Source organism: Lycorma delicatula, chromosome 3 (genome assembly GCF_047948215.1).
Source record: "Lycorma delicatula isolate Av1 chromosome 3, ASM4794821v1, whole genome shotgun sequence".
NCBI lineage: Eukaryota > Metazoa > Arthropoda > Insecta > Hemiptera > Fulgoridae > Lycorma > Lycorma delicatula.
In genome coordinates this window covers 166,007,612-166,030,980 of record NC_134457.1, presented here as the reverse complement: position 1 = coordinate 166,030,980, position 23,369 = coordinate 166,007,612, and the positions used below count along the sequence as shown (strand labels likewise).

Sequence of the window (23,369 nt, the reverse complement as noted above, 5' to 3'; positions counted from 1 at the left end):
AAGTCTTCAATAGATTACTACGTTAATATATACTCTTCGTTCTAAAAATAAGACCAAATGATTCGTTTAAATATCACTAATGTTAACGATTTACACTAGTATATAATTTTTTCTTTGTTAGATTTAATTTCTTTCAATTTTAGTTTCTTTGTTTAATGTTTGTATAATTTTATCTATGTATTATAGTTTTATCTTTTGCTTAAAACAGTGTGTAATTTATCATTTTTTATTATTACTGTATGACCTAAATTTTAGGGGAAAAAATAAGAAATTATTTGTTTTTCAATTTACACTGAGATATGCGTCAATAAACTGTGTTTCAACAAACAACTTTATTATTTTTTATACTATCATATTTTTCTTAGCAGATTGACCCGGAAGTATTTTTTCCCATTATTTTCTATTTTACATTTGTATTTTAATTTTAATCTTTAGTCGACCCACTCTACATAGAATATACTTGTAATTTGTTCTTTGTCCGTTGCCATAACTATAATATTGTAAACCGACAGACATGTATCAATATGCACTTGTCATGTGTTGCTACCGTAAACATCATAACTGTATTGGTATAAAAGAACATCTTTTATCCCGTGCAAAGTTTATCAGGGAAAGTACAATAAAATAAATTAAGAGGTTTTCCTATGTCTTCTTCGCCAAGCTTAATACAAATTAGCAGATCGCTACATCAAACTCAGAATGATATTCAATCCTTCACTCTATTTATCACTGTAATAGTGTTATTTTCAGAGAATATATGTTTCTTGTATCTCTTGTACCTTAGGTGCTTTAGAAACGTTCTAATCTTAAAAAAGACTAGTGAAAATAGCAAGGCATTTAGTTATCGTACCTATTTCTGTTGTCAATCAACAGAAATCATTTACTATCTTTTATTTCTAAATTACATTACCAGGAGTACCTAAATAACCCGTCAATCTACTTCTTCTCTAGTATAATTAACCCTAAGTTTTGATTTATATAATTTTTTTCAAAATCTCTTCATTTTATGTCAACTTTTTTTAACTTTACTATCAAAACAAGACAAAAAAAGTTGTTTCTATTCTTATTTTGAAAGATGCTTTTTTGACTTTACCAAACTTATTGTCTTTCATGTTTTGTTGTCATAAAAAGCGAAATTTAAACACGTACATCAAATATTTATTTCTTGTTCTTGAATGTGTATATGATATGACACATTGAAAATGTCGTATCATTTTTTTCGGTGATTTCATCTTTTCACCGAGTTCGATGATTTATTTACTTTTTTTTATTTTGAGGATAAGCTTACTTTGGCTCTTTGAGGCTATTTAAGTTTTTTCCACATAATATAAGTGGAATTTTTTGTGGCGAAAAATTAAATTATCTAAAAATACGTCTAGAAAAAGATTTTCGTATGTTTTCTTGTTATTAACCCTGACTTAAAAATTAATATTCAAGGTGCAAAACTTCAAGAAGATTTTTAAAAAATAAAGCTAGAAAAAAATTATACATATGCCTACATTCCAGAAAGTTTTACTCATATTTAATGGTTCTCTTTAGATCATTTCTTTGTGTTCTTTTTTGCAATTTTATGAGAGAAAGCTCTCTTTACATTTCTTTAGAACAACTTTATTCATAAGGACGGTTTTTTGTGGATCTTTAATTGTAGATTTGTAATAAAAATAAAGATTAGAAAAATGTTAAAAATAATAAATTTAAAAAACAACACTAAGATATAAAAAATAATGTCTTTCGTTTTCCTTTGATCTTTTAAATTCTGACTTTTTGAAGTCTACTTCAAATTTAGGATTAAAAATTTCTTAGTTGTATATTTTAATAAATAATTCTTTTATTTTCATTTTTTACATACTAATACATTATATAGATCCTTCCCTAAATGAATCAGGTGAAATCGGACAAACCTAAAATCATGATTTTTTTATCAGAGGAACATCATAGAATACACAATTAATTACGAGATAAAAATGGATGTGATTAATGCCAGTATAAACTATTTTCAACATATAAAATAATGTTAATATAATCACATGGAGTTGCTAAATAACTCGCAATTCAGTAGGGATTAATGCGAATTATTTTAGCACTTATTTTGAACACGTTGAACAGGATGTAAGAAGTAGGAAATTCGTTATTTTTATTTTTTTTAATTCGTGTTATTTATAAATTCATCTTCAAAGTAATACTGTTCCTGAAAAAGAAAATCTTTTAATTGTATTTTTAATAAATTGGTGGGAGAAATTTTTTAAATAGTCCGATAATTTATAAAAAATGGCAATGAAAGCACACTTACAAGAAAGGACTTGATAAGTCCTTTCTTGTAAGCTTAGGTATAGAGTTAAACGAAAATAGTTCTGTTGTCTGGTATGATACAGGCGGATGTGATTTTTTAAAAATAAGTTATTATCCTTTTTAGCAAACAATGCACATTCATAAATAATAACAAGGGCAAGTTAACGAATTTAATTCGGCCTCGACCTAAAAAAGTTGAAATTTGAAAAAAGTTGAGAAAAAGAATGTTCCTTAAATATTTTAGTGTGGGTTTTTTAAATCGGTTATTCTTTGTAATTTTTTCAATATATGAGTTTATATAATTTAGTAAGGATTATCCTTCAATGTGTGATTTTCTCATAATCAGGATTTTTAAATTTTATCATTCTGATTATTTACTGAATTTTTTTTTATCAATAAAATAATTTTTTTAAATCTAAGCTATATAGCTAAACTACAATATTACAAAACAGTAATTTGCCCAGAAGGCTTATATGCAAGTGTTTAGAAAAGTTTAATGTAAGACATCTTTTAAGATAAGAAAGAAGAATCGTAAGAAAGATTTTCTGATCCAATAGAATAGAAGTAGGTTATTGGCTAAAATTTACTAAGAAATAAAAGATTTATAAACTGAAATACAAAAAAGAAGAATTAGGTTTTATGGCCAAATTAATTAATAAAGAAAACAATTAAACTTTGAATAGGTAAATTAAAGAGGACACAAATCTTAACACAGAAACTGTACAACAAAAAGTGCATCTCTAGAAACACAAAACTGAAACACCACAATACAGTGACAAATATAGAAATACAATATGCAGTAGAAATACTCTCCCTCAAAAACAAGGGACTAGTAAAGAGTGATCCTAAGGAAGATTCTAGAGAGAAACAAGAAATGTGGTGACAAATGGGTTAAAATAAGTAATGAAAAGATCTATCAACATATTAATCAATAAGAAAGCTAAAGCTAATGTTCTTTGAACACTTGATAAGAATAGACAACAGCAAATTCACCAAAAAATATTTTTCAATTATATACCAAAGAAAATCTCCCAACCTCTGGTTAGAAGAAATCAAGAAAGACTTTACCAAACTTGGACTCTTAGAAATGGATGCGCTAGATAGAAGAAAGTACAGAAAAATATTAACTAAATTTAAGGAATTCCAGGAGGCTAAGAAAACTAATAGCCATTTGGTAAAATGGCAAAGGCAGAGGAACAGCCTTAGAAAAAAAGAGAAATATGAAAATGAATTTGTTGCACAGTCTCTAGTTGGCCAATTCGCACTTAATAATAATAATAATCTGTTTATTAATTTTACGCTAATTTTATAATTAACTGGTTACCTCAGGTGAAGGGAATCCAGGTTTGGATGCACCTGTAACTCAAGACTGGTAACACAATTTTTATGACTAAGGTTTGTAAAGATTTTTCTTTATCATAAAATGACATTACATGTGTACAGCCAAAAGAAAAAAATTACAAATGACAGGTGCTACATTTTTCCTAGTCATAAAATTATAATTGTTTGAATATATCAAATAAAAACGCTTGAAAAGTGATTTCAGAAAATTGCATTTAAATAAAATTATAAATAAAATTGTAAATAAAATTAGTTTAAAGGAAATGTAAATTGAACTATTGGAAATTTTTCAAAATAATATATTATAATCGATAAGACTACTAATTTTAACAAACTTAAAAAAAAAATTATAATTTTAAATTCATAAAATTTTTACTTTTAGTAATCACTGCCTTCTAAAAGTGAACACATCCAATAACTTATTGACTCTTGTTTTTTACAAAAAGTTGAAATTTGAAGATTTAAAACAAAAATTTATTTAGTTTTAGTATCAGCTTTTTAATGTTTTTTTTTTTTTTTATTTTGCAGTATTTAATTTTATTTAAAATTTGGTTAGGCCAGTAGAAAAAACTCTAACCACATAAAAAATTTTGCTTTCAAGAAGTGTAAAAACAAATAATGTAAGTCTTAGTAAAAAAAATACAATGTAAAGAAATCGATACAATACAGGGCATTAGACTACAGTTTTCTGAGTTACAATAAAATATAACATTCTTTCCTGAAGTTTATAAATTAATTTTCATGAATTTTTGTATGAAAATACTTTCAATATCAGAATGAAATCAAGGTTACAACAATGCATGCCTAAGAATTATATTGAAAAAAATGTTTAAATATTACCACATTTTTTTACAAAGGTAAATATTTAATTTAATAAATTTTCCATTCGAATTGTACAGAAAAACAAATAATGGAACTTCAAGAAGAAAATAAAAAGTTAATCATTGAATTAGGTCATAAAGTGAGAAGCGAGACTTTAATACCCATAAAATGAAAACATACAGGTTAAATTGAGAACCTCCTTTCTTATCAGTTACAAAAGCAAGACAAAAAACCTCTCCTTATAAATTAGATTAATAAACATTATTTGAATGCTAATTTTAAAATATTAAAAATGTTTTGAATTCTTTTGTAAGTTCTTAAAAAAAAAATTCTATTTATGTAGTTTCTATTAATAAAACTGTGTACATGCAAACTGAAAAAAGTTTATACGTATACTTAGAAGACTGTATTAAGTATTATTTAGCAATTTATGAACTTTCTATTTTTTAGGGGAAAAATCCACTATCAGAAATTATATGATTTTTTGTGCTTCTTGAATAAAAAATAAATTCATTTATTCTTTAGACATAATTTTATTGCAATTATTATGATTATTACTATTATTATTATTATTATTTTGAATATGCTTTTACACATATTTTAATGAGGAAGATGAATGAAAAAATTTGATGTGAACACCATATGACTTCCTTGTACAACTTAGAAAGAATATTGTCCAACAATATCAGAGAAGTAATGAACTCAAAAATAAGAATTTTTTGCAATTTATTACAAATCAGGCGCGTATGCCTCAGTGTATATATTGTTCTTGTGAGGGTCTGTTTTTCAGTCACTCTGTAGTTAACTTTAATCTAAATAAAATTAAACTAGAAAATCCAAAAATAAAAGGATTCTAAATTATAATTTTCAATTAATATTAAATAATCAGATGTTTGACCAACTTTATTACATATGTAATAATGCCTATTAAATTACATATACACATTTTTAAAAGTACATAAAATTTTATTTCATTAATAACATCTGATTTTTTTCATATTTTTTTGTTTTATTGTTATTATTGAATAATTATTTATTGTAATTTTTTTTTACAACCACGGGTAATAATTATTGGTAAATCAATATATTTAATTTAAAGAAAAAAGTTAAAAAAAAAGAAAAGGAAATGAAGTCTGATTCAAACTGATGTGCCTTCCTCTTAGATCCAAATATTTCATTAATTAAAATTTCATTCGGCTATAACCAGGAGGTGCACAACTAGATGTTACAACAGTCCTAAATCCAAAATTTCAACATTCTACAGCTAATTGTTTTTGAGTTACGCGAGATACGTATGTGTAGATGTCGCACCGAAGCTAGTCAAAATTGACTCAAGGGATATTTCTCAAAATCGATATTTCTATTGAAATCTGAAAACCAAAATTTTTCACGATCACAATATTTCCTTCACTTCATATAGAAGTAAAAATAGGGAGAAAAAGTGTCAGATCCTTGCTGAAAATTCATACTGAAATTGGCAAATTTAGGAGTGATGATTATGCTAATCACTACACTAAGTCCGGCCAGTTGGACAATTTAATAACGTCAGCAATGAAATGTATGAGTTTTTCATGATAGGATTTTTGTTAATTTGTTGCACCTTACTTGACTTTTTCAAACACTTTTTATGTTTCTTGAACTTTCTAGGATTTTCTTTATGAAAGAAGAGATTTTCCATTAGTAGTAAAAATGTTTTCACCAAATACAATTTTTATACAAAGTAAGTGTGTATTATGTTCTAATCAAAATGAATTATTTGTGAATTATTAATAACTTACCTGTTATTACAAGGGTTGTTGTAAGGAATGCGCATAGCACTCCATGTATTGATACCCACATTTTTTCTGCTTGTTAATTATATTATTATACCAACAGCCATTAATTATACTCATATATTTTTAACACTTTTTCACTTTTACAACCAACAAACACTATCAGTAATAGTCATTACTATCAGTAATAGTAGTATCAAACGGTGTACTGAATGATTTATATGTTATTATGATATATATTAAATCTGTTGTTATAATGCACTAAAATATGTATATGCACACTTTGGTATATATATGTATCTATTCAACCTTTGAACTTCTAATGTTTAATGAAATCAAATCATCTTCATCACTTCCCTCTCCATCCAATAACTCCCTTTAGTCACTTATCCACAGTTATGAATCTGTTCTACAGTCGATTAATGAAATGTAATCTTTGCTTCAGTATTATGTTATTAACATAATTAGTTATTACAATTTTTTTGCATTTAGATAATAACAATTATTTGTAATTAATAATAATTAATTACAAATTATTTATAAATTTATAAATTATTTAATATTCATTAAGTATTCATTATTTTTAATATTAGATTTATTAAATATTACAACTGCAATTAAATATTACAATTTTATGATTTGAAGATCTTACTTAATTATAAAAATGTATATTACACTATAATAAATAAAAACAGAATTAACACAAAAAAAGAAAGTAAAATATTATATATTTATTTATCTTTCCTGTACAAGATAAAATATAAATGAAAATCAAAAATAATTATTAATTTAATAACTATACTACTAATTAAAATAAGTATCTTAATTAAACAATTTAAATAATAAGTTTTATTAGTATTAGTATTTGTTTAACAAATAAGTTTCAAGATTTCAATTGAACAATTCTCAGAATTACTGATTGTAGTCAGTTATTTATCATTAATATATATTTAACAGTTTTTGAATTCAGTTGTTAAAATGTCATTAGGTAGATGTAAATAAAACAAATAATAATAAGTTATCATAGAAATACATTAGTAGATATTTTATTGTAAATGATGCTAATTAGTAGAAAGTAATTTCTAAATTTCTAGAGGGAATAATGTTGACAAATATTCATCACAGAAAAAATATGTAATGTCAATATACTTAATAACAACATAAAGTTGTTTTTATAAAACACTCAAAATGGGGTTTAAATTAATTTAAAGAAATGTAACAATCAATAGATTTATTTAAAAGATATTAAGAAGATTTTAATTGATTATGTATACTACTCAACTGATAAATACCTTTCCACATGAATACTGGTCAGTGTATATTGGTATATATATATATATATATGAATTTTTTTTTTTTTAAACATTGTGTGTAACAAACAATAAACATATCTAAAAGGCTAAAGGTATCCAAAAGTAATCTCTTAAACATAAGCTCAATCGACAGGAAATATCTCCAAGATTTGTACTGTATACTGCCAAAGCCAATAGAATATGTATGAGCAGTTGCAATATGCAGTCGGCAAGCTGATTCACAATGTAATTGAGTTAGTAGTAGTCAATTGAGATGTGGACCCCACATCAGAGGGTTCCTCCAATATCCAAGTTTATTCATCAGTGGGATACAACTTTAAAAGAGACTGTAAGCTTGGTTTCACAATACTGGAAACCATCCAAAAGGTTCAGTTAGTGACGAGACTGTGGATCGTGTAAGCGATGCAATCACTGCCAGTCCTGGAAATTCATTTAGAATGCCAGTTACGAACTTCAAATTCCTCGTTCCACTGTTCAAGACATTGTTCATAAGCGCCTTCATTTGCGAGCATACAAGTTACAAGTCCTTAATCACATTAGACCAAATTATCACCGCCTACAATATAAGTGTGCTGCAGAGGCAATGCACTCTGTCGAAAAGAATTCTAATTATCTTGATACATTGTTATTTATTGATGAGGCAACTTTTCTTACTTGCTGGAAAGTTAATTGTCAGAAGCGTCAAATTTGAGGTATTAAAACCCCCACACCTCATCAAAAATGAAAGACAATGTTTGGTTAGTACTAGACAAAAATGGTATCATCAGTCCTTGTTTTTTTTTCATGGAAGTTCACTGCAACAGGATGCACTTTCATCGACATGTTTGAGAACATTGCTGTTCCTCAGATTCCTGCAGGCTTCAGTTTCCAACAAGATGGTGCTCCACCATACTTTCATCAAGATGTTCTTAAACAACAGTTTCCCTGGATACCGGATTGGACAATGAGGTGTAACTGCATGACCACCTAGATCTTCAAATATCACTCCTTTGTACTTTTTGCTTCTTATTATTGAATTTCCACTCTTTTCAGAAATAAATCACAGAAAATTGTTCCTTAAAATCTAGGTTCCAAAAAATTAATGCAGATGATCCTGAAAATGTAGGCTGACATAACCTTACACATTTGCCTGCACACTTTCTTATTTCGCTCTAAATCATAATTTGTTGGCTGAAATCTAATTTAATGGCTGAAACCTAATTTTATACTTAAAATTTCATTAAAATTTTTAACAAAAATAATAATTTTATGAACGTTTTAACTGAAGTATTTTTAGGAACACCATGAATTATAAGTGTTACATATATTTTTACTCGCCAAAAAATTATTTTTTTAGGAGACTTTTTAATTTTTTTTTATAAACTTCATGTAACTTCATTCAAATAATTTATCACAATTAGTCCTTTTTTCTAAATATTTTTCCTTGAATGCATCATTAACTGTTGAAAAATAAAAAAATTGCTCATTAAATGATTGTTTTTACAACATACAAAACCTTGGTTGTGAAATAAAAAAATAATAAATTTTCTTCAGGACCTCTCTCTTAAGAACTCTTCAGGTATCTTCGCATCAAATTAGCTGTGCTCAACAAAACTTACAAAGCAGTGATAAGGGCATTCATGTAGGATGGGCTGCATTTTGTTTTTATTTACATGCGATTGCACATTCAGTCTTGCCTCTATAATTTCAGCGTGAAGTGTTACCTATTCAGCCAAGTCTTATCCTAGTGTTTGTAGATTTGACAAAAGATGACATAGGTCATTGCTCAAAGGTCTCATTCTAGGATTTAATTCATTAATTAAGGCAAGATCCCTTTGACCATCTTGAATTTTGAGGTTGTTTGTACATCCAACTGGGATTTTGCTTATTTTTTTCTGTCAAGAATTATATATAATTTATCTGTATGATATTCTGTTCTTGTTCAGACACAAGTTAACTTATTTCTGAAACAGTGTTGATCGTTGAAAAATACCCCACTCAAAATACAATTTTTTACAAAGCATGGAAAATGAATTATAAGAGCTTAAAAACTTATCGCTTATGATAAATCATCCATACGTTTATTAAACCTAATAAAAGATTAATTACATTTAATATTTGAATGCACATTGATAAATTTCTAGGTATTATATGTTAGGGTCTTTTTTATAGTAATTTTATCATTATTCAAAAAAATTAAGTGTGTCTTGGGCCATTGATTGTTTTCATTTATTATATTAGATTAAAATGACGTCAGTAGCCTGTAGTACGTTGGTAGGTCAAGTTTCATAATTTTATCTCACTAAATAATACAAAATACTTCACTAGATATTTATGTATAAATGTTAAAAGAATTGTTAATCATTCATACATTATAGTTGATATGTTTTTATTAAATTATATGATTATGGATGATAGAAATAATATTTATACTAGGAAACAACAAAAATTAAACAGAATGTTAGGTTTATTATCAGAAACTAAATTACTTAGAATTAATAAATTAATTCAGTTATCACAATTAATTAAGTCACTTTAATCATATTGTGCTTTAAAAAATTATTTAATTTTTCCTGTTAAGAAGGTGGTAAAAGATCCTTATCATAAAATTTATTTGACCTTAGTCAAATAAATATAATATAAGAAAAATATATTTATATTATAAATATAAGTATATAAGGAAATAAAAATAATATTCATAACATTTCAAAATATTTAATTTTTTTTAAAATTAGATCTCAGTAGTAATTTCCTTTTCTATGAGAATATTTTAACTTAAATGATTGTTTTACCTTATATTAAATCCCGTGACTCAAAGTATAAAAATGTAATATATTTTAAACAATATAATTTTTTTGAATGCTACTTTTTGTGTTTTTTTTTTTTTTTAAGGGCTAGAATGTAATAGATTAGAATTATGTGAATTTCAGTTTTGGAAATAAAGGTAAGAAGTTTGATTTACTTGTTATAAAAATGTTCACCATCATAATACATTTTTACTTCCTTGTACTTAATAAAGGAAGTATTGTAATCGTAAAATATTTCTGTTTTCAAATTTCAACGGAAATATACATTTTGACCATCCCTGAATCCATTTTGATTAGTTTCGGCTTGACATCTGTACGTACGTATGTACATATGTATTTCGTATAACTCAAAAACGAATAGCCGTAGAATGTTGAAATTTTGGATTTAGGGCTGTTGAATGTCTAGTTGTGCAGCTCATCTTTTGATTGCAAACTACATGACCAAAAATGTTCAAAAACGATCAAAATCCAAAACATTTGGTTTTTGGACTTTTTCATGACGGCACTAATAAGCCCTCGTTGAGAGCTTTTCAACGATATATCATAAGTGGTACTTATTTTCATTGGATCCAGAGTTATAACCACATTAAATTTTAATTAATGAAATATTTGAATCTATAAGGGGAAGGCATATCGGTTCGAATCCGACTTCATTTTTAAATTTTTTTTAAATTTAAATATATTGATTTATTAACAATTATTAACCTCTAATTGTAAAAAAAACTACGATAAATAATAATTCAATAACAATAAAAAAAAATATGAAAAAAATCTGAAGTTATTACTGAAGGGTTTTAAATCAGCTGTTCTTTGAGATAGTCGTGTGTTTCTACCTAAAATTTATTGTTTTGTTATATTGAGTTATGTTCCGTTCTGTTTTATATCTGCGGATGCGTTTTTGAAGTTAATTCCCATTAGGTATGAGTTTATTATTATTTTTTCTTTCCAATTATAATCTTGGAGGATCTTTTCGTTCCACCGCTCCGTCGCTAAGGAGTGTTCTTTGTTTGTTTACGTTTTTGCTTACTTCTTTGTTTATTTTTATGGTTTCTAGTTTCGTTTATGCTTATGTACGCTTAGTTCTTGCACGATATGGATCAGCTGCCTTCGGCAGATATGGTAGACGAGGGGGCATCTGATATTGTAGGTTGTCATGTACCGTCCAGGAAACGTGGTCCGCTACCGTCATTAGATAGGGATCCGAGGAGGGCTGCGCGCAAGAAGCTTATTAACGACGACTTGGCGAACAATCTGTCAGGTGCTTCGAGTGATAACGAGAGTGTAACCATGGAGTCCCAGCCTACTGCTAGTCAGTGGAAGACGATACCTGTGCCGGGGTGGCCGCGCCGCCGGGGTATGGTACCCGTGCGACCGGGGGCGTGGCTTCTCTCCACCGGTGGTGATCCTGATCGTGACTTGGTAATGCCATGCGAAACACCATGATTGGACCGGGTGGGGCTGCGGGATTTGTCCCCGGCTCCTGCGCGGACCGGAATGAAGTTGCGTTCCCTTGTTAGGTGACCTAAATTGGTTGACTGAATTGGGTGTAGGTCTGAATTTCTATGTTGCGTAAAACATCATTTTGATTGGTATAAGTGTAGCACTGATTTAACTTTAAACTCGATCGTGCTGTGAGACATTCACAGTCACGAACGTTGTCAAAGCTTTACAAGGCGCGGGGTTCGCGGTTTCGGTTAGTTAGTTTGAGGGAATCACTTTAGGTTGGATCTGAAGAAGTCCGTTTGAGGCCTACGGGAAGACGAAATTTGATTTGTATTTTATTGATGCAAATGTTTGCCGAGTTATTTACATCGGTGGCATCCCGACCGAGACCTGGCTGCTGACTGTGAGATGTAATCAGTTAGAGGGTCTAAAGACGACCTCCGGTAAAGCCCCTCAGGGCTTGGAACGGAGGGGGTGGTGTGGCGGTAACGTCACAAGGTAGGTGTCTTCCCCCTACGGGGTTGGGATGTGCCAAGGAGGCAAGCAGTGAATCGTAGTCCTAGCAATGGCGACTTACCACTATCGAACAGGTTTAGTGGCCTTCCACTGGAGGATACAGATGTTGTGAACCAACCTGAGCCAGTCAAGCCTCCTCTGATTGTGCTTTACGGAATAAACGACGTGCTGAAGCTTTACGAGCTGCTGGAAGCGGCCGTGTGCAAGAGTGATTACAGCATTTGAGTGGTTGGAGGTAAGCAGCTGAGAATAATTTCTAGAGACATCGAAGCGTAAAAGAAGATGTTGTTCGGCAGCACGGTCTGCAGGTCATACTTTCACAAGGAAGGATCAACGAGCCTTTCGTGTTGTAATCAGAAACCTGCACCACTCTATTCAACTGAGGTCGTAATCGAAGGCCACGGACATCAGGTGAAGTACTTGATAAATACACACCACAGGATAACAAAGGAGCCCACATCGACTTTCTTTGTGAACCTGGAGTCACAAGAGAACAATAAGACCATCTTTGAATTGGAGTATATTGCCAATTGCAGAGTGTCATTCGAGACGCCACGGAAGCCAGGCCTCGTGCAGTGCATGAGGTGTCAGCAATATGGGCAAACTAAGAACAACTGTATGAGACCTTTCCGCTACGTGAAATGTGGAGAGGGCTATCGGACAGCTGACTGTTCCAGGAAGGACAGGAGCACTCCTGCAACCTGCGCCTTCTGTCAGTCCGACCATCCGGTAAACTACCGAGGCTGCAGAGTATATCCAGAGATACTGGAGAGGAGGCGTAGGCGAAAGGCGAAGTGGAACTCGCAACTTGCTCCGGGGGGTCGAACCCGCTAGCTGCAAAGTGGCCGACTCCACGCTTGATGATAAAAACTTCCTTTCGTTGGGTTGTGGGGTGCCGAGGACAGTCAACGCGAAGCCTGAATCTCTCCATAAAATGTAGGCTGCAGCAGCTGGGTGTGCTAGTAAGGATAGTGTGAACAGGCTTTAATCAAATATAGACTTCCTGGATCAACAGATTGGAAGTCTGATAGACTTGCTCACCCAGGTGCTCTCCAAAATCTATTGATGTCCAGATTTCTATGAATCGCTGCATGGAGCATTAGCGGCCTACGTTTTAGGCGTGAGGAGCTAGGAGTTATGGGGGTTTCCAATTTTCTGAACGTAATTTTGATATCGGAAACGCACTTTACTGACCGGAACTGCCTCAGGCTTCAAAGTAATTCTGTGTATGTGACGAATCATCCAGATGGGAGGGCCCATGGAGGAACCGCGATTCTGATTCGGAGTTCTCTGCGGCATCACCAACTTCCGGGATTCTCCATGGACCAGATTCAGGCAACTACGGTTGAAATTACGGACTGATTGGAGCCTATTAGGCTGTCCGCGGTGTACTGTCCTCTGCGCCATACTGTAACTGACGAGTTGTTTTCTGTTTACTTTGCGACTCTGGGTTCTAGATTTATTACCGGAGGAGACTGGAACGCGAAAAACCCATTGTGGGGTTCCCGGTTGTCAACCAGCAGGGGTATATCGCTTGGAAAGTGTGTCCAAAATCTGCGCCTGGACGGGATTCCAGCCGACATACTGGCCTACGCATCTGACGAAGATCCCGGATTTGCTTGACTTTTTTGTCACCTCGGGTATATCATCCGCATACACTCTGGTGGAGAACAACTATGATTCATCCTCGGACCACTCGCCCGTTCTACTTACAATAAGCACAACGGTGATAAGGAGGAAAGGGAGGCCTTTCCTCCCTTTCACGAGACGAACGGATTGGGTTTCTTACCAGGACTGGATCGAAGAGAAACTGACTGACCCGTTTCCACTTGATACCCCTGAGGATATTGATTACGCGATGTACCTTTTGACGTCGATAATGCAGGAGGGAGCATGGCGGTCTACACCTGAAGATTTACGCTCAGCCAGAGACAATACATATCCAAGAGAAGTGACAGAACTAATTGTCTCAACGCGGCGTCTTCGGCAGAATTGGCAGCGTTTCACCAGAAGACAGGACTCTTCTTAATAGGACGGCGCAGAGGCTGAGGAGGTTGTTGAAGACTATCAGGGACGACACATTCAAGGAGTACATAGGAAATCTTTCTCACCTGAATGGGGACGGATGCTCCTTATGGAAGGCTACGAAGGGACCATAACGATCATCAGGAACACTCCCCGCCCTACAGAGGCGTACTGGATCGTGGGCGAGGACTGACAAAGAGAAGGCCAATGTTTGCCTCCCACCTAGAGGTATCGTTCCGACCCCACGATGAAAAGTGCCCCGGTGATGTGGATGTTAACGACTTAGAGCCCGATGCCAATCAGCTTCCTGATTAAAACGATCTCTGCAAAGGAGATACTGAAATGAGTCAACCAAGGAAGGCGATTAAGGAAGGTCCCGGGCTTTGACTTAGTGACGCACAAAATGCTTGTCATGCTACCCCTTAAAGGCATCGAGTACATTAGGAATCTGTTTAACGCTGTTCTGCAGACATCTTACTTCCCAGCGGAATGGAAGGTGGAAGGTGTCACAGGTGGTGATGATTTTGAAACCAGGGAAGCCTCCACAGAAAGTTTCTTCTTACAGACCAATTAGCCTATTACCGGTCTTATCTAAATTGTTTGAGAAGCTACTACTGCACAGGCTTCGGTCAGTGCTGGAAAGTAAGGGGATAATTCCGGACCACCAGTTTAGGTTCAGGTGTGACCGTTCGACAATTGAACAATCCCATACAGTCAGTGGGTGTCTGGAGGAGCGGAAATTCTGCTCGGCGGCGAACTTAGACATTCAACAGGCCTTTGATAAGGTACCTGGTTGGCTCTACAATTTAAAGCTACAACTTTCTCAACCCTATTTCCTAGTGTAGCGGAATTATCTTGAGAGGCGTTTTCCTCAGATGAAATGTAACAAGTTTTCAAGATCATTTGAAATTGGGTAGGGTGTCCCTCAGGGCTCTGAGCTGGACCCTGTGTTGTGTTCCATATTAGCTGCGGGCCACATTCCGGCCCTAGATAATTGCATCGTCACCACGCACACTGCCATCCAGGCCGTTAACGAAGACGCTGGCCTAGCCTCGCAGGACCTACAAACGGCGCTAGACCGTGTCTGCGTATAGCAGAAAAAGTGGAGGATTAAGGTTAATCAAGGTAAGTCGAGGCACGTCACATTTGCCACGCGGAGAGGTGACTGTCCCGGTGTGTACTTCGATGGTGTTTTGACCCCACAAACGGAGACTGTGCGGTACCTGGGACTTCACCTGGATCGGCGTTTGACCTGGAAGTTTCACGTGAGGTTGAAGAGAAAACAGCTGAACGTAAGGTACAAGGAACTTCATTAGCTGCTACGCAGGAACTCAGGCTTCACGTTATCCAACAAGGTCTTAATTTATAAGGCTATCCTGCGCCCAATCTGGACGTACGGTGTAGAATTGTGGGGAACGGCTAGTACTAGTAATGTGGAAATTATACAACGATTCCAGAACAAAGTAGTGAGGGTAATTGCCAAAGCGCCATGGTTCACGCGTTATGATGAGATTCACGATTATCTGGAGCTCCCGTCGGTTCATAAGACTGCACAACAGCGCAGTGTCAAATATCTGCAGAGGCTTGTGAATTATGTAAACCACTTTGCAATTAATCTACTCGACAATAGCAGGCACGTCTGTTGAGACGTGTCCTTGTACTCGACTTAGGTTCTGCGTAACAGTTTGGAATCTAACACCGTCAAGTTTGGTGGTGTCGAATCTAATTTCTTTGTTACTTCTTTTTCTTTCTATTCTTGTTTTTTTCTCTTTTTTTCTTTTTTCTTTTTATTCTATGTTATTAATGTGTGTTATTCTGGATTATATGGTGATGAAATTAATGTTTTGTGATTTATGACTGAGCTTGAAATTTCATACTGGACTTTAAGTTTACTTGCAACTGTTTATTGTGTATTACTTATTTTGGGAGTTACTTAAGGACTCCCTTATCACGTGCTTTTTTCAGGAAACTTACTTATGGCTCCGTAAGTGAGCCGATTGTAATTACAATTGTTATTGAGCAAAAGAAAAAAATAGTTATTAGAGAAATAGAATTTTATGTACTTTTCATTTTAAATAAATGTATGTATGTAATTTAATAGGCGTACAAGGAAGTCATGTGCGTTCACATTAGATTTTTATTTTTGTAGTATTCAAGCCTCACCAAATCTACCAAATTTGACGGCGGTAATTTATATTTCCTTCGAGGAAGTTTTTTTCTGGGGGTTACATTGCAAATTTTTCCAGATAACATAAGTAACATAAGTTTACTATTTTTTTTTTTTATTTTTTTTTTTTTAAATAAGTAATTTACTTATCTATATAAACAATTTGAAGATTTTTTATTGTCTTTCTTTATCATCATTTAAAATTTGATTTTTAAAATTTAATGATACAAAAAGCATGAATTTCAATTTTCAAAACATTTTTGTGTCAAAATTCAAGAAAATTATTTTTTTTAATAATATATATTCTCTTATTTCAGAGAACCAAATTCATCCTTTTTTTTAAAGTCGGTTTAATATTTCATAAACTTTATAACCAACATTTTCAGAATTTCAAATATGATTCCCGATAATAAACTATCTATCTTAGGAATGAACTATTTCACAGTATGTTGAAACTTTTTTTTTTTATTCCAAATTTTTAATTAATGAACTAAGTTTTTAGATACAATAAGCATGAAAATTGTTGTGAATCTTCTAATAAAAATTTACTTCATTACTTTCAGTTATTTTTACAAATTATAAGAATCTAGAATTGCAGTTTTTCTTTAAAAAAAAACTATCTCAACAGCCTTTTAAGAAGCTTATCCGGATTGCAGGCTGGCTTCAATAAAATGTTTTATCTCAGTCTGTTTTTTTTTTTTTTTTTTTAACTTACAGATTTCAGTTGATTTTAATAAAAATAATATTTTATAATTTCACTAGTGATATAAGTATCATTTTCTTTTGAAATTATTAAAATATATGTATGTACACTTCCTGAAAGTACTACTGGTACTTATGGTACTATTAGTACCACTTTTACATCTATTAACTTTTTTACTAATAAAATACGAGTAACACGTTAAAGACATACAACAGTATAATATGTAAGATGAAAGTTTGCCTCTCGCCAACTGTTGTGTCTAGTGTACCAGTCGTGCAAAAAACATACATCGCCGGCTCATATTCATTTCTTTCAATTTCCAATTTTTATACGTTATTATAGACGATATAAATTTATTAACTCCACATATTAATTTATATGTTTCTTGCCTTGTTTTTCTTTCACCTAGTATAAAAAAAGAGTTATTTTATGGTTTTAAAAAATGTGTTGATAGAAATAATTTTTTCTCTTAAGAAAATTTTTCTAATCTATTGTCTTTTCATTCCTTTCCCCTAAGTCTAATTTTCCTATTTCACCTCTTCACCTACTTCAACCACAGCACTCAGTTCTCCCATCAGTAACTTACAGTAGTCCTTTTCCATTTTTATTACACTTTCATTACTCTCATACATCTCTTCAATATTTTCATAATTCAATGTTGACATTTATATTTGTACTAAAATTAAATCTTTTGGTAATATCCCAATACTTAGCAGTATTAATCAACCATTTATATAACATATTTTCTGCACTCATTTTGCTACTTCATCTTCATAATTATTGCCACTCTGCTTTTTAATTTCCTTTTTCTAGAATAAAAAAATACCATATTTTTTAATATGGTATTATGGTAATAATACCATATTAAAAAATATGGTAATTATTACCATATTAAAAATATGGTAATAATTACCATATTTTTAATAATGGTAATTATTAAAAATATGGTATATTTTTAATATACCTAAACACTGTCCAATTCCTAAACACTATCAGTCTTTAACTTCCTTTGTTACTATTCTGAGACCCAAGTGAGAAGCATTTTGACTCTGAGACATTTAATAGAAGTGCATCATAACATAATGCAAGGAATTATCATTAGGATCTTTAATACAATGGTTTTCTATTCCCTTCTGTATTCTAATACTGTTGGCTTCCTAAAAAAGTTCCTCCACTTTTAGAGGGCAGTTTCCCATCTCTGGGACAACAGAGTGCCCTGCACCCACCACTGCTCATACTTTCTGAAGCCTATTATTAACAGCAGTTATACTCAATTGGCACTTTTATTGGGAGGGTGGGACTCCTTTACCGGGAATAACTTTATCCCTTCATTCATTAGCCATTTGTATACACTAGCAGTTGTTATATATACAATCATAGCTCCCTCTCTACCATGGTGTGTGAATATCAGGATTTTCCCTTCACCAAATCTCAGACCTTAAAGGCCTTTCCTAGAGTCTCTAATACTTTTAGAGAGGAAATATATATATATCACAATTAGAAGCTCAGACAAGGCTAAAATTTCTATAAATTTCATCTTAAAATAAAGAATACTTCATTCGATTTTAAAAATAATAAAATATTTATTATTAAATAAGAAAATGTAGAAAATGAAATTATTTCTGAGAAAATAATTTTGTTTAGTTTTAATTTTGAATAATTTTTTAAAGCATTTTTGTTGATTCATATTTACAATAAATCTGGCAGACATCAGATCATGTACAGTACAAAAGATAAGAATTACAACCATAGACAATTAATTAATGAGGAGAATTAAGTTCATGAGACAAATTTACCAGTAGGACTATCTATTTCTTACATAGGGTAGCTGAAGCATTACAAAAATAACGAAATTAGAAGCTGAAGTGCCCATAAAATAGCCTTCTACTCCTCATAAAATTAAAAAATTGTTGATAACAGTAATGATTGTTTAGATGTATGATGAGGAAAGAATAATAGCCAGAGTTCCAGAAATTGTACTGTTAAATCCAAATAAATAAATTAATGAAAATAATTTTTTGATGTTAGCTCTATTTTTCTCTCATGGTCTAAATTGTATAGGATGAAGTAAAGATCATATAGTTTGTATAGGCCACTGAAATTGATGAGTAACCTTGCTTAAGAAGTATTTTTTATTAATTCTTCTCGTTGAGGAAAATATAACTAAAAAAATGTAAAGTTTATTGAACTAAATCAATTTGTTGTTCATAATGAAAATACTGATGTAATAGAAATACCTGTGTAATTAAAAAGTATAAAAATGGATTTTTCTTTTTTCTGTCATTTACTTGTACAGTCTATTAGTTTTATTCTATTCTCAATACTTTCTGTTTTGTATTAATTTTGTAATCTAAAAAAAATGTATTATTATTCACAATTAGACCCTGTTGGATGTTGTAACACTGTGAAGATTCAATTTTTTGCCTTTCCATGTAACTCTCATTTTTTCTACACGGGTTCTCTTTCTTTCTTCTGTCCACCTGGTTCCTGATTTCTTCATGGACTTCATTCACTGAATGTATTCCCATTTCCCAATTGTTTTTGTCTGCACAAGTTTCTTTCTCTAAAATTTTTGATAAATTTATATGAGCTTTTTATTTTACTTATTTATTCATTATTTCACCTCTACTCTTTTTTACATAATTTCATACCTACATTATATTTTCATTCAAAAAAATTGTTATACAAACCTAATTGTTAATTGTACTTAAAAACTAGTAACATTATTAAAGTTTCTAATATATCTAGTTCTGACACAATTTGTTGTAACAGTTTCTTTAAAGCTGAAGAGAAAATAGGTAATCCTGAGAAAAAACTTGTGAGGTAGTTACCATCACATTATTTTAATTGCATTAAATGAATAATTTTTTTTTTAATATAACATAAAGACACTATTGCTGCCTATGACAAAAGTAAATGAAATAATAATACTCACACTTTTTATTTACCATAAGAATTAACATCCAACCTATGCCAATAAAACCTTGATACCATCAGAATTGCATGACAATAGAAGAAGTTTCAAGTATTTTAACACTCCAAAATATCAATATAAATTTATTTTTTTTTTATTTGATTAAATGTTTGTAGATAAAAAAGGATTTAAAGTAAAATATTCATTTTCTTTTTTTTTTTAATATGAGGACAAATGTTATGTACAGACAAAAAGTTTACCCATGGATTCACCTGTATCGGCAATCATGTCCAAAATTTTTGTACATTTTGAAAACATCCTAATTAAAGATCTTTTGAACAAGCAACAAATATTGTTGTGGATTAGGTATGTGGAGAATATATTGGTCAATCAAACTACAAATGATGAACATATGACTATTTTAAATATATTTAATAACTATAATAATGACTTAAAATTCAAATTTGAAATGGAAATTAACAAGAAAATATACTTTTTGAACATTGAAAATGAAATAAATGGAAAAACATTATAGAAACATCCATTTACAGAAAACCAACCATAAATCACACCACTATACACAAAGAACCTAATGGTCACAAAAAATTGGTATATATAAAAATTTAATTTTTTGAGAATTACAATACAGAAAATATAACCCAGATAAACTCAAAAACGAAATAAATATGATAAAACAAATAGCAGTTCCCAATGGCTTTGATAATAATTATCAAAAGAATTTATAAAAAACAAACAACCAAGAATTTAAAACAAACAAACAAACAACAGTTTAACAACATTACAGCAGAACAATAATAAAGATCTTACTAATAACTATTTCATACAACACACATATATGAATAAAATCATAGAAAAAAATTATTGATGTTTACAATAACGATAAATATAAGAAAGTATACAAAGCTAATAACCATTTTAATAACATTTTAAAATTTTTAAGGGATAATAATAATAATACTAATGGAGAAAATTTAAGTGGCATCTATAAGATTAAATGTAATCTTACATATACATTACAGTACATACATTAGTAAAACCGACAGATCTTCAGGAAAAGGTTTGCAGAGCATTATAATTCATACAAAAACTAGAAGAGAGGCATTTCTAATATAGCTGACGATCTACTACAACATAAACATACTATTACCGATTACGAACACAAGTTAGACATTTTAGAAACGTATAAAAAGAATAAAATATAAACATCTTAGAAAAGTAATACACTTATAAATTCAAACAAACACATAAAATGATCAACCAACAAGTAACTTAAAAAAAAGGAACAAGTAACTTTCAATTAACCGCACATCTCAGAAATGGTCAACCTGAGACTGTTCAAGACTACACTTCATTTACACTCATATATATCATCCTCATTCATCCTCTGAAGTAATACCTTATGGTGATTCTAGAGGCTAAACAGAAAAAGAAAAAAAATTTTTTTCATTTAATCGTAACATCACCATATTTTTTAGGTCTTTTTCAACTGGTTGCATCCAGGAGTTGGATCCAACACATTTTTACATATAAAATAAAAATCTTATTTTATTTTTATACATAAATGTTTTATATATATATATATATATATATATATATATATATATATATATATATATATATCTAAGCAGTAGAAATTCCTCCAATTACTCTCCAAATTACCTATAAAACACTCTCCAAATTATAAAAAAAATATATAAACATAATATATATATATATATGTACATATTCAATACATTATTAATATATACTTTATACTGCTACAACCTAATCATTGGTTTTATATGTTCCAATCTGACCTCATACCTCGTTTATAGTTTTTACCCTCTACTCTTTCTTCTATCACCAAATTAACTAAACCTGGATATCTTTATACAGTGCCACCTACCCAGTTTGTCACTTTCCAATATTCTACCACCACTCTCTCTTCTTTCCTATTGATCTTAGCAGTTAATTTTGAATTTTAATGATCCATCTAATGTTCAACATGTTACCTATTTTTCAAAGGATTGTATTCTCTTCCTTTCTATTTTCTTATTGTTCATGTCTCATGGTTTCAAAGTATTCTTTTCCTTTCTATTTTCTTGTTGTTCATGTCTCATGGTTTCAAAGCACTACACCCCAAAAAAAAGAAAAGATTTCAAAAATTTCTTTCTAATTCTCAGATCTATGCTCGATACCAGCTGAATTATTGTTAGCATAAATCTGCCTGTTAGCTTTTGGTGCTTTATTATTTCTCCCATTATTTGTAATTTTATCACATAAATAATAAAATTCTTTAATGTCTGGTATATTATGTTCCTTATAATAAGATTAATTTCCTCATTACTCATTCTTCTCTCACATTTTTATTACCTTTGGGTATTAGTCTTATTTGTTTTTAAACTGAATTTCTCTCCCAGCAATAAATCAATGCCATTTAACATTTCTCTTAACTCATTTCTGCTTTCTTCCAAAAACAAAATCTCATCAATGTATCTGAACATCTTTATTTTCTGTTCTTGGACATTAATCTCATTCTCTGTTTTTGCTTCAGCACTTATGTTATTTCTTCCTTGTAAAAATTAAATACCAAGGAGACATCCTTGTCTCACTCTTTTCTGAATCATAACTTGACTTTCTTCATCTTCTACTCATATCATTGCTATCTGATACTTAAATAACTCCATACAAATTTTAAATAACTCCTTTTTCGCTGTATTTATTTATTTTTTTAACTTTTTAAACATTTTATTTCATTACATATTATCAAATGCTTCTTCAAATCTGTAGAAGGTGAGTTTACTCTTCTAAAATTTCCCATTAAAATCAGTCTGAGGACCAGAATGGCTTCTCTTGTACCCATGATCTTAAAATATAAAAACTATCATAACTTAAAAAGGAATAAACTGAAAGAGTTGATTTACAAGTTTTCACATTTTCATTCTTCACTGATACAATTAAGTTTTAACAGACTAGTAAGAGCTGTACCTTTTTAAATTATTGCATGTGTATAGAAATCAATTGTACTATAATCTGAGAATTAAAATTTACCCCCCCCCCCCACCGACACCCCTGGGGGTAATTATTTCATCCCTATATAATATTTTCTGCAAAGATATAAATATAGACAAATATAGTCAAAGTAATTATTGAACAGATGTACAAGTACATTTATGTACTTGTATTTATATAATTGGATAATTTTAAACTACAAAGAAATAAAAACTGCAATAAACAAGAGAACATTATATAATGCCATTCATTGATAATTATTGAAC

At 30.8% G+C, this 23,369-nt stretch overlaps 1 protein-coding gene across 1 annotated transcript in view; it reads right to left on the bottom strand.

The window, feature by feature from the left end:
* The window catches only part of LOC142322172 (uncharacterized), a 123,760-nt gene extending 117,273 nt beyond the window's left edge, over positions 1–6,487 (bottom strand). Inside the window, exon 1 of the mRNA XM_075360942.1 lies at positions 6,231–6,487. Within this exon, the coding sequence (XP_075217057.1) occupies positions 6,231–6,291 (61 nt within the window). The 5' untranslated portion in view covers positions 6,292–6,487. The remainder of the gene's footprint in view (positions 1–6,230) is intronic.
* Between the last annotated feature and the right edge of the window lie 16,882 nt (positions 6,488–23,369).